The 16,957-nt window shown below is 40.2% G+C and overlaps 1 protein-coding gene across 1 annotated transcript; it reads right to left on the bottom strand.

Annotated features, from left to right (window-relative positions):
* Positions 1-9,004: 9,004 nt before the first annotated feature.
* Positions 9,005-11,320, bottom strand: LOC132823654 (forkhead box protein L1-like). Its single transcript, XM_060837602.1, has one exon. The coding sequence runs from the start codon at positions 11,092-11,094 to the stop codon at positions 9,655-9,657; it is 1,440 nt and encodes a 479-aa protein (XP_060693585.1). The 5' UTR covers positions 11,095-11,320; the 3' UTR covers positions 9,005-9,654.
* Positions 11,321-16,957: the final 5,637 nt, after the last annotated feature.

Below are 16,957 nucleotides of genomic sequence, written 5' to 3'. Positions count from 1 at the left end.
TCTGGTCTCCTGCCTCTCGGAAGGATGTTGTGAAACTTGAAAGGTTCAGAAAAGATTTGCAAGGATGCTGCCAGGGTTCGAGGATTTGAGCTATAGGGAGAGGCTGATTAAGCTGGAGCTGTTTTCCCTGGAGCATCGAAGGCTGTGGGGTGACCCGATACTGGTTTATAAAATCATGAGGAGCACGGATTGAATAAATAGACAAGCTCTTTTCCCAGGGGTAGGGGAGTCCAGAACTAGAGGTCATAGGTTTATGGTGACAGGGGAAATATATAACAGGGACCTAAGGGGCATCTGTTTCACACAGAGGTTAGTGCGTGTATGGAATGAGCTGCCAGAGGAAGTGGTGGAGGCTGGTACAATTACAACATTTAAAAGACATCAGGTTGGGTATATGAATAGGAAGGGTTTAGAGGGATATGAGCCAAGAGCTGACAAATGAGACTCGGTTAGTTACGATATCTGGTCAGCATGGACGAGTTGGACCAAAGGGTCTGTTTCTGTGTTGTACATCTCTATGACTTCATGACTCTATGACTTGGATGCAGAAATCAGTTTAGAACTGATCCATAATCCATTCCCTCCAGTGGTACCTGTGGATTATTTTGCTGGATTTTGTGTGTTGGTTTGGTTCTTTGAAACCCACCATCAGTGATTCTTTCAGTTCTTCTGAGATCTAACTTTGCAATTTTTGTATTTCTGGGAGGAAAATAAATAATCACTTAAAGGCCAGAAGGCATACTCAGGGAAAAAAATTGTCTTGTTCATTTACGCACTAGGTACAGTTCTGAGATTACACCTAAAGTTCATTGTCAACTGCAGAAGGATTAATGGATTTTGATTTGGATTGACTCGAAAGAGAAAGAAAAATGTGTCATGAAAGGAAAGGTTCATATCCTGATTTTACAAGTTGTAGTTAGTTTAAAATCTTTGTAATTTTCTTATACTAAGTATATAGACAAACATAGGTGGTTTTAGCGCTCACAGAGTTATACAGTAATAGTGTCACGTGGCACAGAAACAGACCTTTGGTCCAACTCTTGGTTGCCAACCAGGTTTCCCAAACTAAACTAGTCCCAACTGCCTGTGTTGGCCCATATCCTTCTGAACCTTTGCTATTCATGTACCTGACAAATGGTGGTAATAGTACCATACTCCTTGTTTCAACTATTTGCAAAATTCAGCTTCTAAATCTGTTTAATTTTGCAGTAGGAATAAGCTGAAGAGATAGAAATTCAAACACATCTCCAAACAATCACTTTAAACATATATGCAGCACTCACTAAGCTGGTTTAGAGGACTGGAGCGAAGTCTGCAGCTGTCTAAATGATATTTATGGGGCCAGTAAATAATGAAAACAAAACAAATGACCCACACAAGTGATATGCCTCTATAAAGTATACAAAGCATAAGGGATTTTTTTTTATCTACAGTATATTCTTCTTGATTTCAGATTTATTTCTGCTTTCTATGTAATTCAACTATCTATTCCAAACAATTAGAGAAGGACCTTAGAATGTTGATCCTCATGCCAAAGTGTTGGATCTTGATGACATAATTTCACTTGCCTCAGTTGTATATCTAACTCAAGCAACTATAATATACAACTATTGCCTGAAATTCAAGACTGAAGTAATAGTAAAATATTGTTTGATCTAAAGTTTTGAGGAAGCTAAAAATATTAGTGTTGAAGCTATTACTGTAGCACTGTGCCATTCTATAACCTGAGGGACAGTCATTTAACTAATCACCTAAGCTGAAGTCAACACATGTTTTATTGTATGCAAGAACATGAATTAACTCTTTTAAAAGTGTCACAGTAAACAGGAATTTGTTGACTCAACAACTTACAGATGCCATATAAATACTGTGGTTACAAGGGCAGGTCAGAAGTTAGGAATGCTAAGACCATATGACATAAAAGCTGAAGTAGGTTAATTGGCCCTTTGAGTCCAATCTGTCATTCAAAGAGATCATGGCTTACCTGGTAATCCTCAACTCTGCTTTCCTGCCTTATCATTTAGTCACTTATTCCTTTAATGACTAGAAATCTGTCTATCTCAGCCTTAAGTATATTTTACCACCCAATCTTGAGAGCCCTCTGTGGTAAGGAGTAACTCACTGTAACAAATAACTCACCACACTGACTCCTCAAATCCCATCCGTATCTACAACTCATAAGTCAGGAATATGATGCAATATTCCCCATTTGCCTGGATGTGTGTAATTCCAACAACACTCAAGAAACTCAATACCATCCAGGGTAAAACAGCCCCCTTGATAATCACCACCCATACACAAGATTTTGTCCACTACCATTGGGAGCAATATACACCATCTGGAAGATGTGCTGCAAAACTTAACAAAGGTCCTGCAAAAGCGCCTTCCAAATCCACGATCACTGCCATCTAGAAGAACACGGGCAGCAGATACATTGGAAAACTGGTATGTGCATTTCCGTTCAAGCCATTCACCATCCAAACTTAAAAATATATTGCTGTTCCTTCAGGATCACTGGTTCAAAATCCTGGACTCCCTTTCTAATGGTGCTATGGATCTTCCTACACCACATAGACAACAGAGGTTCAACAAGGCAGATCATCATCACCTCCTCAAAGGGAACTAAGAATCAGAAATAAATGCCGCCCCCCGCCCCCAGCCAAGTTGCTTCCCATGAACACTTCAGAATAGATTAGTGTTGTTACAATTTGTAAACACTGTTTCTTCTAGGGACAGAGCATGAATTCAGAACACAGTAACACTGTTATCCAGTGTGTGTGTGTTTTCATTTAGCAAAATAGGGTAAGACTATACTTCTTTGAAATGGCATATGAAACTTTAAGTCCCACCTCTCTGCTGTGATGATTCAGTGATATGGCAAAGGCTTTATACACTACTTAAAAACATACAAGTTGTTTGCATAACATTTGGACCAAAATTCCTTCCTGTGCTTTTGCCATAAAAACACATTAACTCACGTGCATTTTATGGCTCTTGGTGGCATGTTTCAAGCACAGAGTAGGTGCTATCTGTGCTGCTGTGATAGTTCACTGCACTTCAAAGTTATTAATTGTATGAGATTTTTGAGGTATTTCAATTATATGTTATATAAAATATGATTTATTCTCAAATTTTTGTTTTTATTTCAAAATAATTTTGCACATTTCATTACCCATTTATATGAAACTTATTAGTGCACTCTCCTAAATTCAGAAAAGATACTGTGGTTGCATCTATCATCAACCAGTTGAGTAATGTATAATCAATTAAGTAGCTATAAGTAACAAGCATAGTTCAAGTTCTTACTCGTAATGATGTTGTAATAATCTTTCTTTGCCTACATTGCTTCTTAAATGCCAACCTTGGTTGGTGATAGCAAGGTTTTCTCTGAGTCAGGGAGAGCATGTTGAGTTCAAACCCTGCTCCAGAACATGCAATACTGTTTGTTGGAGGTGTCAAGTTGGGGGTGCATATAGGGGGGTGGATTATCTTCAGAGGGTCAGTGTGGACTTGTTGGGTCAAATGGCCTGTTTCCACAATGTAGGGAATCTAATCTAATCTAATCTTTCAGACGAGCTGTTAGACTGAGGCTCTGTGTTTCCTCAGACTGATGTGGAAGACTCATGACTCTAGCCAAACAGAAACATTCTCCTGGAGTCCTGATCTGTGTCTCCCCCTCAGCCAACATTACTTAAATACATTATCTGAACCTTTATCTTATTGTCTTGTATACATTGGCTACTGCATTTTCCTATGTTACAACAGAAACTTCATTTCAAAAGTGTTTAATGGGTTGAAATAATTTGGATCATCCCGAGAGTGTGAAAGTATTGATATAAAGACCTGCAATTCCAATAAAAATCATCGGGTTTTTTAAAATCTATGCTGAAGTACTGAGGACTGAGCAGTTGGAGAAATTTGCCCTGATTAGAGGCAGCCAATGTAAAATTCAAATAAATATGTCATGCTTATTTTGTTTCTGAGAAACTAATCTATTACACAGAAGAATGCCTGTGGATGCAGCTTGCATGGACAGTTTGAAAGTCCTCAAAAATTTACACGTTAAGGTATTGTCAGCCAAAATGAAGGCTCAAGGAGTTAGATTAGATTCTCTACTGTGTGCAAACAGGTCCTTCGGCCCAACAAGTCCACACCACCCCTCCAAAGAGAAACCCAACCAAACCCATTCCCCTACCCTGCATTTACCCCTGACTAACGCACCTAAGCATGGCTAATTCACCTGACCTGCACATCTTTGGCTTGTGGGAGGAAACCAGAGCACCCGGACGTAGCCCTCGCAGACACAGGGAGAACGTGCAAACTCCACATAGACAGGCAGGAATCGAATCCAGGACCCTGGTGCTGTGAGGCAGCAGTGCTAACCACTGAGCCACCCTAGAAGAGTAACTCAGCCAGACCCATTCCCGTACCCTATATTTACCCCTGACTAATGTACCTAACTCTATGGCAATTTAGTATGGCCAATTCACCTTTGGACTGTGAGGAAACCAGAACACCTGGAGGAAACCCATGCAATGACAGGGAGAATGCGCAAACTCCACACAGACAGTCGCCCGAGGCAGGAATCGAACCCGGATCCCCGGTGCTGTGAGGCAGCAGTGCTAACCACTGAACCACTGAGTTTGTTATTGACCCAGTTCGAAGATTGGTTATATAGATGACAGAGTCTAAGTGTAATGAACGTGTACACAGATTAGAAGGAATTGGCTAGCATTGTTGCACAAGTTTCTGTGCTCAGGCAGTAACAATTTATTATTTTTATTAATGACTTTGACAGTAAAGCAGAGTTTGTTGTTAATACAAAGTTTGGTGACATACTTAGAAGTGTAGATGGGAGCTTAAAATTGCAAAGGGACATTTATTAATTTAATGTGTGCACTTTCAATGCAGATAAATGTGAGTGCATCCACTTTGTGCTAAAAAATAAAAGCTGGATGTTCTTAACATGATGAAAATCTAGAAACAGTGGCAGTCCAAAGAGGTCCAGGCTAGGGATCATTAAAATGTACAGATGAAAAGAAATGAAAAGGACCATTGGATGCAAATGTTCGTAACTAGAAAGTGAGTATATAGAGGTGGATGCTTTGTGACCGCTAGTCAAAGCTCTGGTTAGATCACACCTGAAGATCTGTGTCCAATTCTAAGAAAGGCGCCAGAGAAAAGATTTCTTAGTCTTGGAAGAAGTGCAGCACTGATTCACTAGAATGTTACCAAAGCACCAAAGATTAAATCTGGAAGAGATTCTACAAAATTAGAATTCTACAAAAATAGAATTATATTCCCTGGAATGGTGCCATGGAAAAATTTGATTAAATGATTTTGGGTTTTGAAATAATTGATTGGAAATCGTTCTGCTGCTAAAGGAAAAGGGAAAATATCTTACAAGTCAGAGCCAGGCCATTCACGAAGCAACATCCTTCAAGTAAACAGTGGGAAAAATGTCAAAAATAGCTGATCCAACTCAATCAATATTTTAAAATTCCACATCAATTGATATTTACTAGCAAAGGGTATTAAGGAAAATGAAGTCAAGGTGTTTGGGTGGAGCTGTAATATAAAAATGAGCCATGATTAATTGAATGGTAGAATATTGATGAGCTGAAGGGCCACCTCTTAATCCTATGTTCCAATACATTTCTTTAATCACGCTGATAATTTAATTATTAGGAGTTTTGTTTTTGCTCTCCCTCTCTTGTCAGTTCCTGCAGTTGCTATTATTAGGCCACTATGATGATGATAGAGTTTCTACCTATTCACTGTTGGCCATCTCACTGACCTTTACAACTAATTGAAAATGCTATTTTTCTGCTATACTTAAAATTCACAGCATTTTGGTTTTCAGATAACAAAATAACTAGAGAATGAATGCAGTCACATGGATGATGCATATATAAAATCTAAATTCCTGGTACAGTAACCCCTTACTCACCCAAGCAGAATTTAAAATAGGATGGGATGAAATTGTTCCTGGCAATAACTTTGGGAAAAAGCTAATTGCAAGTTCGAAATTTTATTGTGCTTCCATGCCAACTTTGATGATAATAGTATCAACAAAAGGCATTTCAAGTTATTTGAATTTTAATATGAAATGATTCAATCTTTGCTGCACCTGTTTTGGAAATGTCTATTGTTGACACTGGATAGATGTAATGTCCCACAACTCTGAAATTCTTAACAAAAAAAACCTGAAATGTCAAAAGCATCAATTTAAAGCATTAAAATTAATTCTGCAAGATCCAGCAAAAATAATAGCTTATCCTTTTGTCATGCTTAATTTAGAATGGTGTCCCTTTATCCAATGCCAGTGGAATAAAATGTCTATTCCTTTCACCACTGGAATCACTCACTGGGTGGATAAGGTAATTAAAGGCTTGCCTCAGACTATTATTTTTCACAGTGTGGTTCCTTTGCTAATCATTTTATAGAACAACGCAGCTCGTCATCCAAAATCTGCGGCGTCATTTTCAGTGACAAGTTGTTTTACCTAACAGACTTAGGCTGTGAGGCCATTGGTCAATGGCTTTTGTTCTCTTGTTCCCAATGCCAATTCAATGAAGGTTATTGCCCCTGGAAATCAGGGACAAGCCGCCAAGGAAAACATTTTTTACATGTGAGCCAGGTTATTTGTCAATATAAAGGTAGCAGCACTTTTTTTTAGTTGCCGTTCGCAATCAAAGAGATATGTAATTGTTATGGTAGGAATTGTCTGTCGATTAACAAATTCAGATAGCTACATGTGCTCTGGCGATGAATCAGTCAAATTATTTGATTTGAAATCAGTATGTCTGGGTAATTAGTCTTTTTAAGAATAGTAGTTTTAATCTGACTCATGCACATCAATGCAGGCGGAGAGGTGGCTAAATGTATTCACAGTACAAATAGCCAACAGCTTTCGAAGCGCAATGCAACACAAGGCCTGTACGACTCACAAAGGTCACAGCCAGTGCTATACATATTTATGTTCATTGTATAGTCTTCTTGAGACTTACTGGGTAACGTGTACTTTGAAGTACACTGTATAGAATTATTTGGAAAGGAACTGTTCTGTGCATGAGAGCATTTGATTTTAAAAAATTCCTAAACAGGAAATACTTGCAAATGTCTTGGTTCTTTGCAGCAATCTGATGAAGTTTATTTACTTTTATGCACATTCCTCATATGCACCCCACATACATTTAAAAACAAGAATCCTGGGAGGGGGACTCAAAACCGAGAGGTTTATTTATTTCATCTTATGTTACATTAAAACAAACCATTTTCACACAGGCTCAGTGGGGACAGTGGTATTATTCCTGAACTTCCAACGAGCTGATACCTCGGAGTTAGTTTGAAGTTTACTTTGACAATGTCTGATCTCGCCGTTATCAGTGCTTTTGTTTACAGGTCAGTCTCTTGGTACCTGAAAATGCTTCTCTGAGGACTGCAACGCGAGGTCTCCCTTCATCTCTCAGAAGGGGGACCTTGGCTATATTAAAGTAACTTTAAACCTCAATCTGCTTTCACTTCTATCTAAAATGTGTACATAATACAATGCTGGCTCCGATTGTCTCGGCCCATCGGTAGTGTGTGTTAATCGCTGTTTTTCTCTTGAAATTGAGCCCCAAAATAACCTGCTATAATCCTGATTTACAATTCAGACGCTATGAATTGAATAATTATTTCGATGTGAAACTGTATTCGGGGTCATTCTTTAAACTACTTCAATAAAGAAAACATTAATCGTTTTAACTGAGGGCATGCATGTGGCACACATTGTTCATTGTAAATGTGAATAAAAAATTCAGTTAGATGCCGATATTCTTATTTTTCCTACCCTGTTTATCTCATAGCCATTCGCGTTAGAAATGATAAAATATGATATAATGGAAAGTGATTGGCGCTTTTCCTAAATTTTTTTTATCTCTTTCAAAACAACGCTGGGTGTTTGAAATCCCCTTCTTCGGGCAGGTTTTCCTGTCTCTGCACCTTTAAGTTAAAACAAAAGGTGAAAAGGACAGCACCTCCCTGTAGAACCTGGGTTATAAAAGTAACACGGGAGTGGAAAGATTGCAGATTCCAATGTGCAGAGAGCAGCAGCTCCACAGAAAACCTCCGAACTCTCACGAGTTATGGGAACTAGCCCGTTGTTTTGAAAGGGAGATCTGTTCAGACGTGGGTCCCAAGTGTTGGTCCCTGTTGCTACTCCCGTTCTGCCTGTCCATTCTCCACTCCGGGACTGGCTCTCCAACACACCCGCTGCCCACTGCTTTCTTAACATTAAAAGAAAGGATGTCGCTTTGAGGAGGGAAAATAATTTCGATGTGTGTTTTCAATGCTTACATCGAACAGCCCCGTAATATTTGTAAAAAAAAATAAATTGGGTAATTTAATTAACTTATTAGAAGGGAATTCCGCCTGTCAAAATAAACAGCTATCGGTCTTCCATAAGACCCGGTGCGTGAATTAACCTTAGCAATAATACTATAGCGTCACTATCTTTGAACACAAGTAGTTTAGATTGTAGAACGGTTGTCGCCTTAACAGTGCAGTACCCCCCTCGGTACAATGAGGTTTAACGCGACTGAGTCCTTTCTGACGATGGGTATAATCTCTCAAGTTATGACATGGAATAATTAGAAACATTTTCGCAATTGTTGCCGAAGAATCAGAGAATGTTTTGTCCGGAGTGACATTTGGACGATATAACCGCGAGAACGGGATTACAGTTGAGCCTGCACTTTTCCTCATTCTGTTACAAAGCCTCAGAGAAGTCGGCAGCCACTAAGCCGCGCATATATTGCAACACGTCCAAAAGTTTAATGATATCACCGGGTTCGGCTCAAGGTGTGGTGTCACCTGGGTATGAATGGGGTCCAGGTGCAATGTTCCGTTCCCCTTACTCAACATGTCGATGAAACAGCTCGGTTTGGTTGGGAGAAGGTTGAAGACCAAAGCGATACAGATAACACAAACAATATACTGAATTGAAATAACAAGTGATACGTTATTCAATTGAAATAGTTCAATAGATATTTTATTCCATATTACATATCAGCGGAACGGTGTAGTAAACGCAAGTTATACTAGACGTCAAAAGTTCTCTGCAAGAAATGAAGCGTTATTTAGCGTGCGTGATAGTAGGGAATGAAAACTAAACTTGATTGTGCGGAATAAAGACAATCTTCCGCCCAGATATACATTAATACAGCTGGGGTCTATCTCATAGAATGGTTGATATCAGGGTGTGCTGGCTTAAGCAAGCGAGACGTTTACTCGACAGTTAATGAGATTTGTATCATCTAAATGCTCAATTCACTGAATGCAGCAACTAAAACGATACCCCGTTTAATTCGAGTCAGTTTCAATGTATGTGAAATCCCTTCTGAGGCAGGCGCCACATAAATGGAGAGCTCTCTCTATATAAAAATCCCCGCCCAACAGATGATAAAAGGGGTTCAAAACCATGGGTCTGTTATAGCTGCTGTAAAATTTCTTGTAAAATTAATCTACCTCCACATTAGAGGTGCCTAAATATTCAATTCACGAATAATTCAAAAACATTTTTAGTCATCTGAAAGATCTTTCAGATTTTGGTCAAATATTTATTGTCGTACCATAGAAGGTGATCAGGTGGATTTTTGATAAATTACTGATCTATTTAAAATTAAAACATGTTTCTGAACACGTTAGGGGAAGGTACGAATAAAAAGGAAAACCGATTTGATAATATTTACCAGGTAACTGATGTGTATCAAACGGCAATGAAGTATTAAAAGCGGCGTAGACCTTAGTCGAGGTATCTAAAAGTGAATTGCCGAAACATCTATTGGGTAAGTTTATTAAATTCAGTTTTGAAGATGGGTTTTTATCGAGCTGGTCACTTTCACAATTATTTTCGCTGTGATAGCTTTCCCTGGACAGGATACTTTCTATGCTAAAACTTTTGGACCGTGCGCCGTGTGAGTTAGAACTATTTTCAGCTTTCTGCCCTCTGTTCTGTTGGCTGCTGTCTCCAACCACTGAGGGGGAGCCAAGTGCTTGCTTTCCCGGGGTTCTCATTACCTGGGGTGAGTTCATCCCCGGTTGAGAACTGGAAGATGGCTCGGCTATTGTGGGCGAATTTGCCTTTGCAGCCCCTCCTGACATCTCACCTTGGCTCCCCTTTGTAGGTCCAACTTGCCCTGGCAAGGCCATGAATCCAAATGCAACAGAGGTAGCGGCTGGAGGAGGGATGGGCACGGCAGGCGGAAGAGCTGCTGAAGAAGGGCTAGTCCACACACCACGTTGGACTGGATGGGTCACCGCCTGGTCAATAGATTCCGCAGCAGGCGGGTCAAGAAATGTTAATTCCTCACACCTCAGTGCCTTGACACTTTCCCCCCCTGTGCTTGATGGTGCCAACTCTGAGTAGCAATTATTTTGCTTTTCTCCGTCGCTTTCAGTTCTCAAATTTCCTGAATGAGCACTGCCTGGAGAATTACCTGCTGGTTTGAAATTCTCCAGGTCACTTGAGTTGGATCTCGCTTTGATGTCACGGTCAAGTCCAGATTTGGAAGACTCGTCTGCCATTGCGCACTCTTCACCAGTTTCTGGTTTGCTCCTCTTCCCTTGCCTCTGCTCCTGAATTCCTTGGGACTTGGCCTTTCTTTTCCTCCTCCTGTAGTTGCCATTTTCAAACATGTCCGTGCACCTCGGATCCAGGGTCCAGTAGCTCCCTTTTCCAGGTTTGCCCTTTTCCCGAGGGACTTTGACAAAGCAGTCGTTCAGTGAGAGGTTGTGCCTGATGGAGTTCTGCCACCCTTGCTTGTTGTCATGGTAAAATGGGAAGCGCTCCATGATGAATTGATAGATGCCGTTCAATGTCACTTTCTGTTCAGGGACACTCTTGATAGCCATGGCAATCAGAGCAATGTAGCTGTATGGAGGCTTTTGAGGAGGCTCATGCCTGGCCATCACGTTATTTCCACTGAATCCCAAGGAAGGAAACATCCTACCATCTCCTCCATACAGGTATACTGAAGAACTACTGTTCAGGCCCATTGTGGATCCTGACCCTCTGAGTTGCTGCAACTGATTGCTATAGATATGGTTCATAGCTGTTCCCGGCGTCTCCTGAGCAAACTTTTTGTTTCCCTCGGCCTCTTCTTTTCTTTCAAAACTTCCAAAAGAAATCACAGTTTACAACAAAAAAAAGTGGACTTGCAGGAGTCCACCACAGACCCTGCGTGCTACAGTTCAGCAAATGTGAGCACTGCCTCTCTAAGATTGTTCCCACTTTGTCCCTTCGTCATGGCTTAAAATGTTAAATAATTGTTGTAAGTTGCTATTTTATGTTGACTTTGCACTGGAAAATAAATTGTCTATGATAAACAGTCGTTTTATTCTCAGCCCACCCACATTAATTAAATTTCATTGCAAAAAAAAGCCTAAGCCTTCTCCACGTGTCTTCGAGGTACCAGCCAATCGCTTGCTTGGTTGTTCGTTCATTTGTTTATAGAATTAGTCTGTTGATAAGTCTGCCCACCCAAGTTGAATCAAGCTGTGTTTATTTGGAAAAATTTCCGGGCACCCAATACATAAACGCACTGATCTGATGTTTGAAATATCACGTCCACCGCTGATTCTCTAAGCACACAAACATAGTCACCAACAAAATCCTCCAAAAAATCTCAAACTTCTACACAATATATGCACACTTATTTTAATCCGTGAAAATCTATCATGAGTTCAGACATTCCTCAATCACGGTGACTTTAAAAGTATGCTGGCACTTTCATTTTCGGTGTGCTTTTTTTTGCTGTTGTTTTGTTGTACGCAGCTGGTCATTGTTGTATAACCATCTGCAATGCACAGGTTGGGCCGGAGGCTGTCAGGAAGAAGACTCACAAAGAAGGAAAATTCCACGAGACAGGATTCCATAAAAGGGGAACTTGGCAAAGAGTGACAAAAAAAAGTCTTCTCTTCCGTGGACCACTTGCATTGTTAATGTATGCCTCTTGCTTTATGTTATATAGTTTTCCTGTTTACTGCAAGAATGGGGATTATAACAACTTTACAAGTAATCACAGCTGTCCTGTGCTTACATAGGACGCTAGTCGCTTCGGACTTGGAAACATTTGTTCATTGAGTGAATATAACTGTGCCAATTGTGCAAAGATGAATTGTGAAGAATGTTGCGATAGCTTTGATGGAGAAACGCTTTATGTTCTGTCACTCGAGTCGTGTGAAACAATTGACACGCGATCAGTAGCGAGAGTGCGAAGACACCTTTTGCATTTCGGCCAGATTTGGAGCAAAGAATTACAGTGCTGAAACAATGACTTGTTCCTCAAATCAATTTCGGACCATCAAGAGTCACCCCGGATATCCCTGTGAAGTGAGTGGAATTGGATGGGGAGGGGCTAACAGTAAATATGAGAGTGCAAAGACAAAAAAACCCATGGGAGTCACATGAAACAGATCCTGAGATTTAAATGGGTGACACTGTACTTACAGTCGTCTGGGTTTTCAGTATATTTCAGGTTGGATAACTCCCCCACACTCCCATTCTCGCTCCAAGAAAAAAAGGATGTTGCAATACTCCTTGCTAGCAAATGATAACGGTAACTTAATCGTATGCTTTGAAATGGCATTTTTATTTTCATTTATTTATGGCAAGTTCAACAAATGCATGCTTTGTCCTTCTGGCATAAAGATGTCAAAAAGAGACCACAGTGTGTAGACATCCTGTTAACCTCTTCGGGGCTGGAGTAACGGTTTTTTTTTTGCCATGTTCCAAAAATAGAACATCAGACGCTTGTATTTCGTTCAGTCAAAATAAAACACCAAATGCAGACATCCTGTTCATCCGTAACTACATATTTCTCCCTGCCTGAAGTTTACAACATGAAATGTTTTCGGTTGACTCCGAATTCTCAATCTGGTCGTTTACAGTTGCAATATCGTTCCGATCAAAATAAAACTAACAAATAAACGAACTGGGTTTCTCTTCAAATATTAAGACGTTTCGCGATATTAAGATGGTGAGGACTTCAATTTAAATAAGTGAATTTCTCAACTTTTTTTGCAACCTTTGTTTATAGTGTGAAAATAAACCTTTAATTTTGGTCAACTTTAATACTTGATATACTTGTTCAGGTGAGTTTGTGTTAAAGGAATGTTGGGATAATTTCACCAGTGATCTTTCCAAGCCGGACCAATACCTGAGAGTGTGACTTTCACAGCGGGACTGAATTATCCGAGTTTAATTACATGGTGTACAGAGGTAATTTTAAAATTCGCCTAACCTTCTTATTGTTCATCAAAAAAAATAAACTAAATGTTTGCTTGACTATTTATTTTAAAGTCTTTGGTTGAACGAAGTCTCATCTGAGAGAAATCTAGGCAAGAATCTTTTTAAGATAAATATTGACATGGAGGATGTCCAATCCCAGAACGGATAGGAATTGTCACGTGGGAAGGGTGATGTTGCTGCCTCAGTCCAGAACTTGATGGTTTGATGGCAAGGATGCACCTTGTTATAATTATTCACATTGCAACACCTTTTGGAAGCTTACATTTCAGCCTCACACACGCTGTAATCTACGCACATCAAGGGCAGGCTTGAATGATGAAGTGAGTGAGGGCCGTGCTGGTCATTTTAGTAATTAACTTCAAATTGAAATTTGAGAAGCAGTAATGACTTTGGCAGAGATTCCTGGGCTGGATAAATGCTGACAGGTTTCGAACTGACTACGTTAACCGTCCCGACGCGATGCAACCAGCACGAATTTGTTGTCCATGAAATGACCACAAAATATTGGCAATAGAAATAACACTGAAGAGATCGCCTACGCTCAAAATTATTTCCTACTAAACGATATTTAAGCCATCTGATTACAATCATACAAACGGCCATAGCGTTAAATATTCTCATTGAGCTCCCCAAATTCAGTACATATTTTGCTTTCCAACACGACATTAATGACCATACATTTCATGTTGTATTGCATAACACCGCGTTTGCAACTCTTGAATCTATGGAGCTGAGAACAGGATCCGCCTTGTTTTATTTACGTTAAATCAGTCAGTGGTTACGTGGAAGGTGCTTTGACATGTTGATGAGATTACGTGACAAGTATCTATGCACATACATGTTCAGAGGCCTGACGCCGCTGTAAGGTGCACTATTAAATGAGGAACAATTGTTAAAACTATTTGACTCGTTGTTACATCACGCCCACATCGTGGCAAACGTTTTAATCGCCCTCTTTGCCGGAGAAGCTGGCAAAGGTTATTCGAGACAGGAATAAATTTATTTTTTCGTAACTTCAGTGAATCACAGGACGATACAGCACAATGGGCAATTCGGCCCGTCGTGTCTGTGAGATCCGTTTGAAAGAACTGCCTTAATAAGCCCCAGTCTCCCGCCTTCTCCCCATAGCCCCATAAATATCACCCTTCGACCAATCAGCCAATTCCCTCATGAAGGTTGTTTTTTGCGCCTCTCAAGAAGCACTCTCCAGCTCGTAACAAGCTTAGTGTATGTTAAATAAAATGATTTCCCCACCCAGCCTTTGGTTGTTTAGCTAATGCGCGTAACCTGCTTCCTTTGCCACTACCTCTTCCACGGGAAAGTTTCTCAGTCAGAACAAACCTAAAACTGCAAGGTTTCGAGCATCTATATCAAATCTCCCTTTAACCTTCTCTGGCCTAAGAAGAACAATCCAGGTTCTCATGCCTTTGCAACAAATTATCAACAGCCATTGCCAAATTGCTGACAGAACTCTTTCAGCCCTACGCAGTTCTCATATTATCAACTGAGCTGCAGCTTTTGGTCCGTTTCCCGAAGGGAAGCGGATGGCATTGTACTGTGTGAACGTGAACTAAATTATCTTCTTCGCTGCAGGCAAAACATCAAGAAAATGCCACCTCGCAGCCACACGTTTCAGCATTCGAAACGATTAAAATCGGAAATAAACCACCAGCAAGGTAATGTTAGTGGAAAGACACATTACCGTCCCAATCCATAAATTATACAGAATGTCTGGTGCACCAAAGCAGTAACCAGCATTAAAGCCTTTAATACCCCTAAATTGTATTTGGTCAGCTTATAAATTAAATGGCCCGCGTCGATTCCAAGCACATTAAATAAATATAAGTATTGTATTTATAAACAAATGCAGGGTGCGACTCTCAATGATGACTTATTTTTGTTTCAAAGAAAAACAACTTTACTCTTGAATGTCCCAGTCTGGTTTTGGTTTATTGCGAACCTGAGGAATAGAGGGTATCGATTGCATTACCATGTGTTCTCCCCCCACCCCCACCCCGAAACACACCCCCCAACCCACGGTAAAAGAATACGGTCCAATATATACAATTACACTGCCTCTTGTATTCTGCTGTTGTCTCGGTCATGAACTATACCGGCCCCTTCGGCAGGTGACCGGCCAATCAACGTCAGCAATCTGTAGAAAACCCGAACTGTTGCAGGGCTTCTCTTGAACCTTGTTTGTCCCGTGCCTGCGGGAATAACCTTCAATCAATGGCTCAATTATCACTGCCATTTACTCACTGACTCACACCACACCAGTCAGTTCACTTCTTTGCAAACTAGACCAAGTCATTTATTCCGATTCTTCAAGGCTGGAACTGGTTAACAAATCGGCTTTTTAAAAAAAAAGATAGCTTACATGAATGTGTTTGAATTACAGGTAGATGTGAATTGTGTCAATTTTACAGGGCGGTATCAAATGTCTAATTTTATCAATAAACCGTTTGGCCTGCGATTTGTATGTTGGATTTGAAAAAATAAGGAAGTCGGCTCCTGCCCCTACATCATATTTGGCCACGAATGATCCTGAGACAGAGTTTTTATTTTTTAAATACGAAGGGACGTTTACTGTTTAGTCAAGGAAATAATGTAAGGAGTAAATTCAATCCTGGAAAACAGGCAGTAGATGCGGGGCCAAATATTCAGTTCACGATTTACTGTAGGATTATAAGCAGTCGTTTGTTCTATACAGGGGATTTATATGACAGGACCACCTTTAGATGGTACGTAGACAGTGTATTAATTCAGCTTCTGTACTCATTGTTACTTGGAATAGAATCTACGCGACTTATCCGAAGTTTGATCTATCTGTGCTTAAAATCCCTATTCCACTTGTACTGAGCACTGAGCCAAAGTTCACCCTGCAGTGATTTTTCTCTTTAAAAAATCGTTCCTTTAAAACTTTTCCAGGTTGCTGAATATATTCAACGTAGTCACGCTGGGTTCAATGTGGTAGCGTGCGAAATTTGAAAAATTATATTAAAAATAATAACGCCAGTACAAAATTGATCTCAGATTGTCGAAAAAATGCACGCGATTTCCATGCCTGGTTCTTGGCATGAAACCGCATACAGTTTTTTTTAACAGAAACAGAGGAATCATTTATTCCAAATTTGCACTGGACATTTTAGTTTATTTGAATCATGCAAATCAATGGGATCCCAAAGCGCCAGACAGACTTCCGTTCTGATTACCCAACGCCAGATGTTTGCGCATTCTATTCGCAGCTGACTTTCAACTAGATATTGTTAATGACAGGTGCAACTATATACCGAGGCCAAGAGGCTGTGCCTGAGAAGATAGAACGACCCGATTTGAGACAGAGCCCGCATGTATGCTTAGAAACGCGTGCATACCTTTATTCACACAGCTTGCCTCTTGGTCAATTATAATACAACTCGGGCTCGCTTGGTGCACTTTCCAATAACTTTTATCACGTCCCAACCTGCCAAGGCTTAACTTACAATGGAGTCTGCCGGATGAATATTTGGCCACGGGCCTTGATATTTGTTACATGACAGCAGTTCAATGCACCACAGACCAGTAACTGTCATTATGAAACGCCACGATAAATAAATATTGAATCAGAGACTATGTTCAGAAAATATTGTGCGTGTAATTGACACTGAACTTCACAGAACA

This window comes from Hemiscyllium ocellatum, chromosome 17 (genome assembly GCF_020745735.1).
Source record: "Hemiscyllium ocellatum isolate sHemOce1 chromosome 17, sHemOce1.pat.X.cur, whole genome shotgun sequence".
NCBI classification, from domain to species: domain Eukaryota; kingdom Metazoa; phylum Chordata; class Chondrichthyes; order Orectolobiformes; family Hemiscylliidae; genus Hemiscyllium; species Hemiscyllium ocellatum.
Note: the sequence above shows the minus strand (reverse complement) of the source record. Positions and strands in the feature narration are given on the sequence as shown.

What these genes read in the sequence shown, in the direction of transcription:
- LOC132823654 (XM_060837602.1), bottom strand. Translation starts at nt 11,094, where the DNA reads ATGAACCATATCTATAGCAATCAGTTGCAGCAACTCAGAGGGTCAGGA.